Source organism: Dendrobates tinctorius, unplaced genomic scaffold (genome assembly GCF_039654945.1).
Source record: "Dendrobates tinctorius isolate UK_male_01 unplaced genomic scaffold, ASM3965494v1 ptg000163l, whole genome shotgun sequence".
NCBI classification, from domain to species: Eukaryota; Metazoa; Chordata; class Amphibia; order Anura; family Dendrobatidae; genus Dendrobates; species Dendrobates tinctorius.
In genome coordinates this window covers 7,308,419-7,322,154 of record NW_027361830.1, presented here as the reverse complement: position 1 = coordinate 7,322,154, position 13,736 = coordinate 7,308,419, and the positions used below count along the sequence as shown (strand labels likewise).

General features: G+C 38.6%; 1 protein-coding gene across 1 annotated transcript in view; it reads right to left on the bottom strand.

Moving 5' to 3' along the window:
• Positions 1-13,736, bottom strand: part of KDSR (3-ketodihydrosphingosine reductase) — a 71,953-nt gene that overhangs the window by 17,297 nt on the left and 40,920 nt on the right. The window contains exon 6 of the mRNA XM_073550175.1: positions 1,891-2,082. Coding sequence (XP_073406276.1) covers positions 1,891-2,082 — 192 coding nt within the window. The remainder of the gene's footprint in view (positions 1-1,890; positions 2,083-13,736) is intronic.

Here is a 13,736-nt window from a genome sequence, read left to right as displayed (position 1 = left end):
AATTTGTAGACTTTTCTTTATTGTACCACATGCCATGTTTTCCCCCCCTGCAACAAATTTAAAAAGGGGTATACTTGAAAAAAACTGACTTTTCCACTCACAAACACACACAGGATACCCCTTTTCTACTAGTGGATAAATCAAGGGTCCATACTATACCACCACCAATTTTAACCACTTACCATCATATGACGTATTGGTGCGTCATATGCTGGCTCCTTACCTTTGATGTGGGCTTGCATGACAAGCTTGCCTCTTTCCCAGCAGATGACACGCCTTTAACAGCTGCTGGTGGACCACCCGTGACTGTTAACATGTTAAATGCCACTGTCAATTTCTGACAGTGGCATTTAGCACACGCTGGCCGGTGGTCAGGACAGTCATTCCACATGCCCATCAGCGCACCCATGACATGATCGCGGGATGCCAATGGGTTGCCATAACAGCCATGGGTCTGCTAAAGACCCACAGGAAGGTCATGATCCTCCTGTGAAAGGCATCATTCCAAAGTTCATAGAAGACAGTGATTTTAGCAGTGATGTTGCATGTATATGTATAACAGTAATGATAAATTACAGTAAGTTTAAAAAAAAAAATAAACAAAACTCAAAATTCATAGCACCCCTTTTTTGCCTCACTAAAAATAAAATAAGCACACATTTGGCATTGTTACATGTATAAAAGTCTGATCAAAACATCAAATAAATTAATCCAATCAGTAAACCGTAAACAATGAAAGAAAACAAAAACACGCCGGGGGGGTGTTGGGTGAAGGATTTAAGCATGGGTGGGGTTGCATTATGGAAGGTTAGTTTTGATGTCTTTGTCCTCATACCCCCAAGTCAATGGCTATAGCTTTTTTTTTTTTTTTTTCTTTTTTTAAAAGACATGCCATACCTGGCCCTTTTGCTTAGCGCCCAAATTATGGTCAGTGGGTCATATCAACCCCACGGATCAGGATAGCAAAAAAGCTGGCTGCACGCCACGGCCGCCCTTACCACCTCTGTCCAGACATCCTCTGCATGCAGATACTGGTGAATGTAAGGGTGGAGTAGGTACTAATTAAAAAGAAATCTGTCACCTATTTTTTCGTATGTAAGCTGCAGCCATCGCCATCAGGGGCTTATATCTACAGCATTCTGTAATGCCCCTATGTAACCTGAAAGAAAAACAAGTTAGATTATACTCACCCGTGGTTCAGTCCGATAGGTGTCGCGGTCCGGCGCCTCCCATCTTCGTGCAATGATGTTCTCCTTCTTACTTCTGCCGCGGCTCCTGCACAGGCGTACTTTATTTGCCCTGTTGAGGGCAGAGCAAAGTACTGCAGTGCGCAGGCACAAGGCCTCTCTGACCTTTCCTGGCGCCTGCGCACTGCAGTACTTTGCTCTGCCCTCAACAGGGCAGATACAGTATGCCTGCACAGGAGCCGCGAGAGGCAGCAAGGAAGAGGACGTCATCGCATGAAGATGGGAGGCGCCGGACTCGGACCGCGACACCTAGCAGACCGGACCACCCCCCCCGGGTGAGTATAATCCAAGTTGTTTTTCCTATCTTTCAGGTTACAACAGGGGCTCATCTACAGCATTACAGAATGCTGTAGATAAGCCCCTAATGGCAGTGGACACAGCTTATAGACGAAAAATGGGTGACAGATTGCCTTTAACTTAAATCGTATACACTACAAAACAAGATGCAATTTATATTGCAAGGTGGAAACTAGACAAATGACACAAAGGCCAAGAAAAAAAGAAAAAAAAAAAAAAAAAAAAAAAGGCATTGCTTTGTGAACACAGCCTTATACAGCTGACTCATCTCAGATAAGGGGTGCTTTGGCCAGCTTCTGTGTAATGAGTATGGGGGCTTATAAGTGCTTTGCTGTATGTAACATACCTCCATTTGTAGTGCTTCTGCAAGGCCTCGGAGTGCAAACTTTGTTGGAGAATAAGCAGTGTATCCAAAAAGCCCCAGCTGTCCGGCTTGTGACGAAACAAATACAATTCTTCCCATTCGCCTTTCCTTCATAGTAGAGATCACTGCACGACTGGGGTACACACTGCCCAAATAATTCACTTCCATCAGCCTCTAAATTAAGATGCGATGGGAGAAGGATAAACAAAAAAAACCCCACAAAAGGAGCACAGCAATAAAAGGTTTTACACGTGGTACATGACATAAAATAACTACTTTATCACATGGCTGTCCCAAATGCAGTGGGAGAGAGAGATAGAGAGATAGAGAGATAGAGAGATAGAGAGATAGAGAGATAGAGAGATAGAGAGATAGAGAGATAGAGAGATAGAGAGATAGAGAGATAGAGAGATAGAGAGATAGAGAGATAGAGAGATAGAGAGATAGAGAGATAGAGAGATAGAGAGATAGAGAGATAGAGAGATAGAGAGATAGAGAGATAGAGAGATAGAGAGATAGAGAGATAGAGAGATAGAGAGATAGAGAGATAGAGAGATAGAGAGATAGAGAGATAGAGAGATAGAGAGATAGAGAGATAGAGAGATAGAGAGATAGAGAGATAGAGAGATAGAGAGATAGAGAGATAGAGAGATAGAGAGATAGAGAGATAGAGAGATAGAGAGATAGAGAGATAGAGAGATAGAGAGATAGAGAGATAGAGAGATAGAGAGATAGAGAGATAGAGAGATAGAGAGATAGAGAGATAGAGAGATAGAGAGATAGAGAGATAGAGAGATAGAGAGATAGAGAGATAGAGAGATAGAGAGATAGAGAGATAGAGAGATAGAGAGATAGAGAGATAGAGAGATAGAGAGATAGAGAGATAGAGAGATAGAGAGATAGAGAGATAGAGAGATAGAGAGATAGAGAGATAGAGAGATAGAGAGATAGAGAGATAGAGAGATAGAGAGATAGAGAGATAGAGAGATAGAGAGATAGAGAGATAGAGAGATAGAGAGATAGAGAGATAGAGAGATAGAGAGATAGAGAGATAGAGAGATAGAGAGATAGAGAGATAGAGAGATAGAGAGATAGAGAGATAGAGAGATAGAGAGATAGAGAGATAGAGAGATAGAGAGATAGAGAGATAGAGAGATAGAGAGATAGAGAGATAGAGAGATAGAGAGATAGAGAGATAGAGAGATAGAGAGATAGAGAGATAGAGAGATAGAGAGATAGAGAGATAGAGAGATAGAGAGATAGAGAGATAGAGAGATAGAGAGATAGAGAGATAGAGAGATAGAGAGATAGAGAGATAGAGAGATAGAGAGATAGAGAGATAGAGAGATAGAGAGATAGAGAGATAGAGAGATAGAGAGATAGAGAGATAGAGAGATAGAGAGATAGAGAGATAGAGAGATAGAGAGATAGAGAGATAGAGAGATAGAGAGATAGAGAGATAGAGAGATAGAGAGATAGAGAGATAGAGAGATAGAGAGATAGAGAGATAGAGAGATAGAGAGATAGAGAGATAGAGAGATAGAGAGATAGAGAGATAGAGAGATAGAGAGATAGAGAGATAGAGAGATAGAGAGATAGAGAGATAGAGAGATAGAGAGATAGAGAGATAGAGAGATAGAGAGATAGAGAGATAGAGAGATAGAGAGATAGAGAGATAGAGAGATAGAGAGATAGAGAGATAGAGAGATAGAGAGATAGAGAGATAGAGAGATAGAGAGATAGAGAGATAGAGAGATAGAGAGATAGAGAGATAGAGAGATAGAGAGATAGAGAGATAGAGAGATAGAGAGATAGAGAGATAGAGAGATAGAGAGATAGAGAGATAGAGAGATAGAGAGATAGAGAGATAGAGAGATAGAGAGATAGAGAGATAGAGAGATAGAGAGATAGAGAGATAGAGAGATAGAGAGATAGAGAGATAGAGAGATAGAGAGATAGAGAGATAGAGAGATAGAGAGATAGAGAGATAGAGAGATAGAGAGATAGAGAGATAGAGAGATAGAGAGATAGAGAGATAGAGAGATAGAGAGATAGAGAGATAGAGAGATAGAGAGATAGAGAGATAGAGAGATAGAGAGATAGAGAGATAGAGAGATAGAGAGATAGAGAGATAGAGAGATAGAGAGATAGAGAGATAGAGAGATAGAGAGATAGAGAGATAGAGAGATAGAGAGATAGAGAGATAGAGAGATAGAGAGATAGAGAGATAGAGAGATAGAGAGATAGAGAGATAGAGAGATAGAGAGATAGAGAGATAGAGAGATAGAGAGATAGAGAGATAGAGAGATAGAGAGATAGAGAGATAGAGAGATAGAGAGATAGAGAGATAGAGAGATAGAGAGATAGAGAGATAGAGAGATAGAGAGATAGAGAGATAGAGAGATAGAGAGATAGAGAGATAGAGAGATAGAGAGATAGAGAGATAGAGAGATAGAGAGATAGAGAGATAGAGAGATAGAGAGATAGAGAGATAGAGAGATAGAGAGATAGAGAGATAGAGAGATAGAGAGATAGAGAGATAGAGAGATAGAGAGATAGAGAGATAGAGAGATAGAGAGATAGAGAGATAGAGAGATAGAGAGATAGAGAGATAGAGAGATAGAGAGATAGAGAGATAGAGAGATAGAGAGATAGAGAGATAGAGAGATAGAGAGATAGAGAGATAGAGAGATAGAGAGATAGAGAGATAGAGAGATAGAGAGATAGAGAGATAGAGAGATAGAGAGATAGAGAGATAGAGAGATAGAGAGATAGAGAGATAGAGAGATAGAGAGATAGAGAGATAGAGAGATAGAGAGATAGAGAGATAGAGAGATAGAGAGATAGAGAGATAGAGAGATAGAGAGATAGAGAGATAGAGAGATAGAGAGATAGAGAGATAGAGAGATAGAGAGATAGAGAGATAGAGAGATAGAGAGATAGAGAGATAGAGAGATAGAGAGATAGAGAGATAGAGAGATAGAGAGATAGAGAGATAGAGAGATAGAGAGATAGAGAGATAGAGAGATAGAGAGATAGAGAGATAGAGAGATAGAGAGATAGAGAGATAGAGAGATAGAGAGATAGAGAGATAGAGAGATAGAGAGATAGAGAGATAGAGAGATAGAGAGATAGAGAGATAGAGAGATAGAGAGATAGAGAGATAGAGAGATAGAGAGATAGAGAGATAGAGAGATAGAGAGATAGAGAGATAGAGAGATAGAGAGATAGAGAGATAGAGAGATAGAGAGATAGAGAGATAGAGAGATAGAGAGATAGAGAGATAGAGAGATAGAGAGATAGAGAGATAGAGAGATAGAGAGATAGAGAGATAGAGAGATAGAGAGATAGAGAGATAGAGAGATAGAGAGATAGAGAGATAGAGAGATAGAGAGATAGAGAGATAGAGAGATAGAGAGATAGAGAGATAGAGAGATAGAGAGATAGAGAGATAGAGAGATAGAGAGATAGAGAGATAGAGAGATAGAGAGATAGAGAGATAGAGAGATAGAGAGATAGAGAGATAGAGAGATAGAGAGATAGAGAGATAGAGAGATAGAGAGATAGAGAGATAGAGAGATAGAGAGATAGAGAGATAGAGAGATAGAGAGATAGAGAGATAGAGAGATAGAGAGATAGAGAGATAGAGAGATAGAGAGATAGAGAGATAGAGAGATAGAGAGATAGAGAGATAGAGAGATAGAGAGATAGAGAGATAGAGAGATAGAGAGATAGAGAGATAGAGAGATAGAGAGATAGAGAGATAGAGAGATAGAGAGATAGAGAGATAGAGAGATAGAGAGATAGAGAGATAGAGAGATAGAGAGATAGAGAGATAGAGAGATAGAGAGATAGAGAGATAGAGAGATAGAGAGATAGAGAGATAGAGAGATAGAGAGATAGAGAGATAGAGAGATAGAGAGATAGAGAGATAGAGAGATAGAGAGATAGAGAGATAGAGAGATAGAGAGATAGAGAGATAGAGAGATAGAGAGATAGAGAGATAGAGAGATAGAGAGATAGAGAGATAGAGAGATAGAGAGATAGAGAGATAGAGAGATAGAGAGATAGAGAGATAGAGAGATAGAGAGATAGAGAGATAGAGAGATAGAGAGATAGAGAGATAGAGAGATAGAGAGATAGAGAGATAGAGAGATAGAGAGATAGAGAGATAGAGAGATAGAGAGATAGAGAGATAGAGAGATAGAGAGATAGAGAGATAGAGAGATAGAGAGATAGAGAGATAGAGAGATAGAGAGATAGAGAGATAGAGAGATAGAGAGATAGAGAGATAGAGAGATAGAGAGATAGAGAGATAGAGAGATAGAGAGATAGAGAGATAGAGAGATAGAGAGATAGAGAGATAGAGAGATAGAGAGATAGAGAGATAGAGAGATAGAGAGATAGAGAGATAGAGAGATAGAGAGATAGAGAGATAGAGAGATAGAGAGATAGAGAGATAGAGAGATAGAGAGATAGAGAGATAGAGAGATAGAGAGATAGAGAGATAGAGAGATAGAGAGATAGAGAGATAGAGAGATAGAGAGATAGAGAGATAGAGAGATAGAGAGATAGAGAGATAGAGAGATAGAGAGATAGAGAGATAGAGAGATAGAGAGATAGAGAGATAGAGAGATAGAGAGATAGAGAGATAGAGAGATAGAGAGATAGAGAGATAGAGAGATAGAGAGATAGAGAGATAGAGAGATAGAGAGATAGAGAGATAGAGAGATAGAGAGATAGAGAGATAGAGAGATAGAGAGATAGAGAGATAGAGAGATAGAGAGATAGAGAGATAGAGAGATAGAGAGATAGAGAGATAGAGAGATAGAGAGATAGAGAGATAGAGAGATAGAGAGATAGAGAGATAGAGAGATAGAGAGATAGAGAGATAGAGAGATAGAGAGATAGAGAGATAGAGAGATAGAGAGATAGAGAGATAGAGAGATAGAGAGATAGAGAGATAGAGAGATAGAGAGATAGAGAGATAGAGAGATAGAGAGATAGAGAGATAGAGAGATAGAGAGATAGAGAGATAGAGAGATAGAGAGATAGAGAGATAGAGAGATAGAGAGATAGAGAGATAGAGAGATAGAGAGATAGAGAGATAGAGAGATAGAGAGATAGAGAGATAGAGAGATAGAGAGATAGAGAGATAGAGAGATAGAGAGATAGAGAGATAGAGAGATAGAGAGATAGAGAGATAGAGAGATAGAGAGATAGAGAGATAGAGAGATAGAGAGATAGAGAGATAGAGAGATAGAGAGATAGAGAGATAGAGAGATAGAGAGATAGAGAGATAGAGAGATAGAGAGATAGAGAGATAGAGAGATAGAGAGATAGAGAGATAGAGAGATAGAGAGATAGAGAGATAGAGAGATAGAGAGATAGAGAGATAGAGAGATAGAGAGATAGAGAGATAGAGAGATAGAGAGATAGAGAGATAGAGAGATAGAGAGATAGAGAGATAGAGAGATAGAGAGATAGAGAGATAGAGAGATAGAGAGATAGAGAGATAGAGAGATAGAGAGATAGAGAGATAGAGAGATAGAGAGATAGAGAGATAGAGAGATAGAGAGATAGAGAGATAGAGAGATAGAGAGATAGAGAGATAGAGAGATAGAGAGATAGAGAGATAGAGAGATAGAGAGATAGAGAGATAGAGAGATAGAGAGATAGAGAGATAGAGAGATAGAGAGATAGAGAGATAGAGAGATAGAGAGATAGAGAGATAGAGAGATAGAGAGATAGAGAGATAGAGAGATAGAGAGATAGAGAGATAGAGAGATAGAGAGATAGAGAGATAGAGAGATAGAGAGATAGAGAGATAGAGAGATAGAGAGATAGAGAGATAGAGAGATAGAGAGATAGAGAGATAGAGAGATAGAGAGATAGAGAGATAGAGAGATAGAGAGATAGAGAGATAGAGAGATAGAGAGATAGAGAGATAGAGAGATAGAGAGATAGAGAGATAGAGAGATAGAGAGATAGAGAGATAGAGAGATAGAGAGATAGAGAGATAGAGAGATAGAGAGATAGAGAGATAGAGAGATAGAGAGATAGAGAGATAGAGAGATAGAGAGATAGAGAGATAGAGAGATAGAGAGATAGAGAGATAGAGAGATAGAGAGATAGAGAGATAGAGAGATAGAGAGATAGAGAGATAGAGAGATAGAGAGATAGAGAGATAGAGAGATAGAGAGATAGAGAGATAGAGAGATAGAGAGATAGAGAGATAGAGAGATAGAGAGATAGAGAGATAGAGAGATAGAGAGATAGAGAGATAGAGAGATAGAGAGATAGAGAGATAGAGAGATAGAGAGATAGAGAGATAGAGAGATAGAGAGATAGAGAGATAGAGAGATAGAGAGATAGAGAGATAGAGAGATAGAGAGATAGAGAGATAGAGAGATAGAGAGATAGAGAGATAGAGAGATAGAGAGATAGAGAGATAGAGAGATAGAGAGATAGAGAGATAGAGAGATAGAGAGATAGAGAGATAGAGAGATAGAGAGATAGAGAGATAGAGAGATAGAGAGATAGAGAGATAGAGAGATAGAGAGATAGAGAGATAGAGAGATAGAGAGATAGAGAGATAGAGAGATAGAGAGATAGAGAGATAGAGAGATAGAGAGATAGAGAGATAGAGAGATAGAGAGATAGAGAGATAGAGAGATAGAGAGATAGAGAGATAGAGAGATAGAGAGATAGAGAGATAGAGAGATAGAGAGATAGAGAGATAGAGAGATAGAGAGATAGAGAGATAGAGAGATAGAGAGATAGAGAGATAGAGAGATAGAGAGATAGAGAGATAGAGAGATAGAGAGATAGAGAGATAGAGAGATAGAGAGATAGAGAGATAGAGAGATAGAGAGATAGAGAGATAGAGAGATAGAGAGATAGAGAGATAGAGAGATAGAGAGATAGAGAGATAGAGAGATAGAGAGATAGAGAGATAGAGAGATAGAGAGATAGAGAGATAGAGAGATAGAGAGATAGAGAGATAGAGAGATAGAGAGATAGAGAGATAGAGAGATAGAGAGATAGAGAGATAGAGAGATAGAGAGATAGAGAGATAGAGAGATAGAGAGATAGAGAGATAGAGAGATAGAGAGATAGAGAGATAGAGAGATAGAGAGATAGAGAGATAGAGAGATAGAGAGATAGAGAGATAGAGAGATAGAGAGATAGAGAGATAGAGAGATAGAGAGATAGAGAGATAGAGAGATAGAGAGATAGAGAGATAGAGAGATAGAGAGATAGAGAGATAGAGAGATAGAGAGATAGAGAGATAGAGAGATAGAGAGATAGAGAGATAGAGAGATAGAGAGATAGAGAGATAGAGAGATAGAGAGATAGAGAGATAGAGAGATAGAGAGATAGAGAGATAGAGAGATAGAGAGATAGAGAGATAGAGAGATAGAGAGATAGAGAGATAGAGAGATAGAGAGATAGAGAGATAGAGAGATAGAGAGATAGAGAGATAGAGAGATAGAGAGATAGAGAGATAGAGAGATAGAGAGATAGAGAGATAGAGAGATAGAGAGATAGAGAGATAGAGAGATAGAGAGATAGAGAGATAGAGAGATAGAGAGATAGAGAGATAGAGAGATAGAGAGATAGAGAGATAGAGAGATAGAGAGATAGAGAGATAGAGAGATAGAGAGATAGAGAGATAGAGAGATAGAGAGATAGAGAGATAGAGAGATAGAGAGATAGAGAGATAGAGAGATAGAGAGATAGAGAGATAGAGAGATAGAGAGATAGAGAGATAGAGAGATAGAGAGATAGAGAGATAGAGAGATAGAGAGATAGAGAGATAGAGAGATAGAGAGATAGAGAGATAGAGAGATAGAGAGATAGAGAGATAGAGAGATAGAGAGATAGAGAGATAGAGAGATAGAGAGATAGAGAGATAGAGAGATAGAGAGATAGAGAGATAGAGAGATAGAGAGATAGAGAGATAGAGAGATAGAGAGATAGAGAGATAGAGAGATAGAGAGATAGAGAGATAGAGAGATAGAGAGATAGAGAGATAGAGAGATAGAGAGATAGAGAGATAGAGAGATAGAGAGATAGAGAGATAGAGAGATAGAGAGATAGAGAGATAGAGAGATAGAGAGATAGAGAGATAGAGAGATAGAGAGATAGAGAGATAGAGAGATAGAGAGATAGAGAGATAGAGAGATAGAGAGATAGAGAGATAGAGAGATAGAGAGATAGAGAGATAGAGAGATAGAGAGATAGAGAGATAGAGAGATAGAGAGATAGAGAGATAGAGAGATAGAGAGATAGAGAGATAGAGAGATAGAGAGATAGAGAGATAGAGAGATAGAGAGATAGAGAGATAGAGAGATAGAGAGATAGAGAGATAGAGAGATAGAGAGATAGAGAGATAGAGAGATAGAGAGATAGAGAGATAGAGAGATAGAGAGATAGAGAGATAGAGAGATAGAGAGATAGAGAGATAGAGAGATAGAGAGATAGAGAGATAGAGAGATAGAGAGATAGAGAGATAGAGAGATAGAGAGATAGAGAGATAGAGAGATAGAGAGATAGAGAGATAGAGAGATAGAGAGATAGAGAGATAGAGAGATAGAGAGATAGAGAGATAGAGAGATAGAGAGATAGAGAGATAGAGAGATAGAGAGATAGAGAGATAGAGAGATAGAGAGATAGAGAGATAGAGAGATAGAGAGATAGAGAGATAGAGAGATAGAGAGATAGAGAGATAGAGAGATAGAGAGATAGAGAGATAGAGAGATAGAGAGATAGAGAGATAGAGAGATAGAGAGATAGAGAGATAGAGAGATAGAGAGATAGAGAGATAGAGAGATAGAGAGATAGAGAGATAGAGAGATAGAGAGATAGAGAGATAGAGAGATAGAGAGATAGAGAGATAGAGAGATAGAGAGATAGAGAGATAGAGAGATAGAGAGATAGAGAGATAGAGAGATAGAGAGATAGAGAGATAGAGAGATAGAGAGATAGAGAGATAGAGAGATAGAGAGATAGAGAGATAGAGAGATAGAGAGATAGAGAGATAGAGAGATAGAGAGATAGAGAGATAGAGAGATAGAGAGATAGAGAGATAGAGAGATAGAGAGATAGAGAGATAGAGAGATAGAGAGATAGAGAGATAGAGAGATAGAGAGATAGAGAGATAGAGAGATAGAGAGATAGAGAGATAGAGAGATAGAGAGATAGAGAGATAGAGAGATAGAGAGATAGAGAGATAGAGAGATAGAGAGATAGAGAGATAGAGAGATAGAGAGATAGAGAGATAGAGAGATAGAGAGATAGAGAGATAGAGAGATAGAGAGATAGAGAGATAGAGAGATAGAGAGATAGAGAGATAGAGAGATAGAGAGATAGAGAGATAGAGAGATAGAGAGATAGAGAGATAGAGAGATAGAGAGATAGAGAGATAGAGAGATAGAGAGATAGAGAGATAGAGAGATAGAGAGATAGAGAGATAGAGAGATAGAGAGATAGAGAGATAGAGAGATAGAGAGATAGAGAGATAGAGAGATAGAGAGATAGAGAGATAGAGAGATAGAGAGATAGAGAGATAGAGAGATAGAGAGATAGAGAGATAGAGAGATAGAGAGATAGAGAGATAGAGAGATAGAGAGATAGAGAGATAGAGAGATAGAGAGATAGAGAGATAGAGAGATAGAGAGATAGAGAGATAGAGAGATAGAGAGATAGAGAGATAGAGAGATAGAGAGATAGAGAGATAGAGAGATAGAGAGATAGAGAGATAGAGAGATAGAGAGATAGAGAGATAGAGAGATAGAGAGATAGAGAGATAGAGAGATAGAGAGATAGAGAGATAGAGAGATAGAGAGATAGAGAGATAGAGAGATAGAGAGATAGAGAGATAGAGAGATAGAGAGATAGAGAGATAGAGAGATAGAGAGATAGAGAGATAGAGAGATAGAGAGATAGAGAGATAGAGAGATAGAGAGATAGAGAGATAGAGAGATAGAGAGATAGAGAGATAGAGAGATAGAGAGATAGAGAGATAGAGAGATAGAGAGATAGAGAGATAGAGAGATAGAGAGATAGAGAGATAGAGAGATAGAGAGATAGAGAGATAGAGAGATAGAGAGATAGAGAGATAGAGAGATAGAGAGATAGAGAGATAGAGAGATAGAGAGATAGAGAGATAGAGAGATAGAGAGATAGAGAGATAGAGAGATAGAGAGATAGAGAGATAGAGAGATAGAGAGATAGAGAGATAGAGAGATAGAGAGATAGAGAGATAGAGAGATAGAGAGATAGAGAGATAGAGAGATAGAGAGATAGAGAGATAGAGAGATAGAGAGATAGAGAGATAGAGAGATAGAGAGATAGAGAGATAGAGAGATAGAGAGATAGAGAGATAGAGAGATAGAGAGATAGAGAGATAGAGAGATAGAGAGATAGAGAGATAGAGAGATAGAGAGATAGAGAGATAGAGAGATAGAGAGATAGAGAGATAGAGAGATAGAGAGATAGAGAGATAGAGAGATAGAGAGATAGAGAGATAGAGAGATAGAGAGATAGAGAGATAGAGAGATAGAGAGATAGAGAGATAGAGAGATAGAGAGATAGAGAGATAGAGAGATAGAGAGATAGAGAGATAGAGAGATAGAGAGATAGAGAGATAGAGAGATAGAGAGATAGAGAGATAGAGAGATAGAGAGATAGAGAGATAGAGAGATAGAGAGATAGAGAGATAGAGAGATAGAGAGATAGAGAGATAGAGAGATAGAGAGATAGAGAGATAGAGAGATAGAGAGATAGAGAGATAGAGAGATAGAGAGATAGAGAGATAGAGAGATAGAGAGATAGAGAGATAGAGAGATAGAGAGATAGAGAGATAGAGAGATAGAGAGATAGAGAGATAGAGAGATAGAGAGATAGAGAGATAGAGAGATAGAGAGATAGAGAGATAGAGAGATAGAGAGATAGAGAGATAGAGAGATAGAGAGATAGAGAGATAGAGAGATAGAGAGATAGAGAGATAGAGAGATAGAGAGATAGAGAGATAGAGAGATAGAGAGATAGAGAGATAGAGAGATAGAGAGATAGAGAGATAGAGAGATAGAGAGATAGAGAGATAGAGAGATAGAGAGATAGAGAGATAGAGAGATAGAGAGATAGAGAGATAGAGAGATAGAGAGATAGAGAGATAGAGAGATAGAGAGATAGAGAGATAGAGAGATAGAGAGATAGAGAGATAGAGAGATAGAGAGATAGAGAGATAGAGAGATAGAGAGATAGAGAGATAGAGAGATAGAGAGATAGAGAGATAGAGAGATAGAGAGATAGAGAGATAGAGAGATAGAGAGATAGAGAGATAGAGAGATAGAGAGATAGAGAGATAGAGAGATAGAGAGATAGAGAGATAGAGAGATAGAGAGATAGAGAGATAGAGAGATAGAGAGATAGAGAGATAGAGAGATAGAGAGATAGAGAGATAGAGAGATAGAGAGATAGAGAGATAGAGAGATAGAGAGATAGAGAGATAGAGAGATAGAGAGATAGAGAGATAGAGAGATAGAGAGATAGAGAGATAGAGAGATAGAGAGATAGAGAGATAGAGAGATAGAGAGATAGAGAGATAGAGAGATAGAGAGATAGAGAGATAGAGAGATAGAGAGATAGAGAGATAGAGAGATAGAGAGATAGAGAGATAGAGAGATAGAGAGATAGAGAGATAGAGAGATAGAGAGATAGAGAGATAGAGAGATAGAGAGATAGAGAGATAGAGAGATAGAGAGATAGAGAGATAGAGAGATAGAGAGATAGAGAGATAGAGAGATAGAGAGATAGAGAGA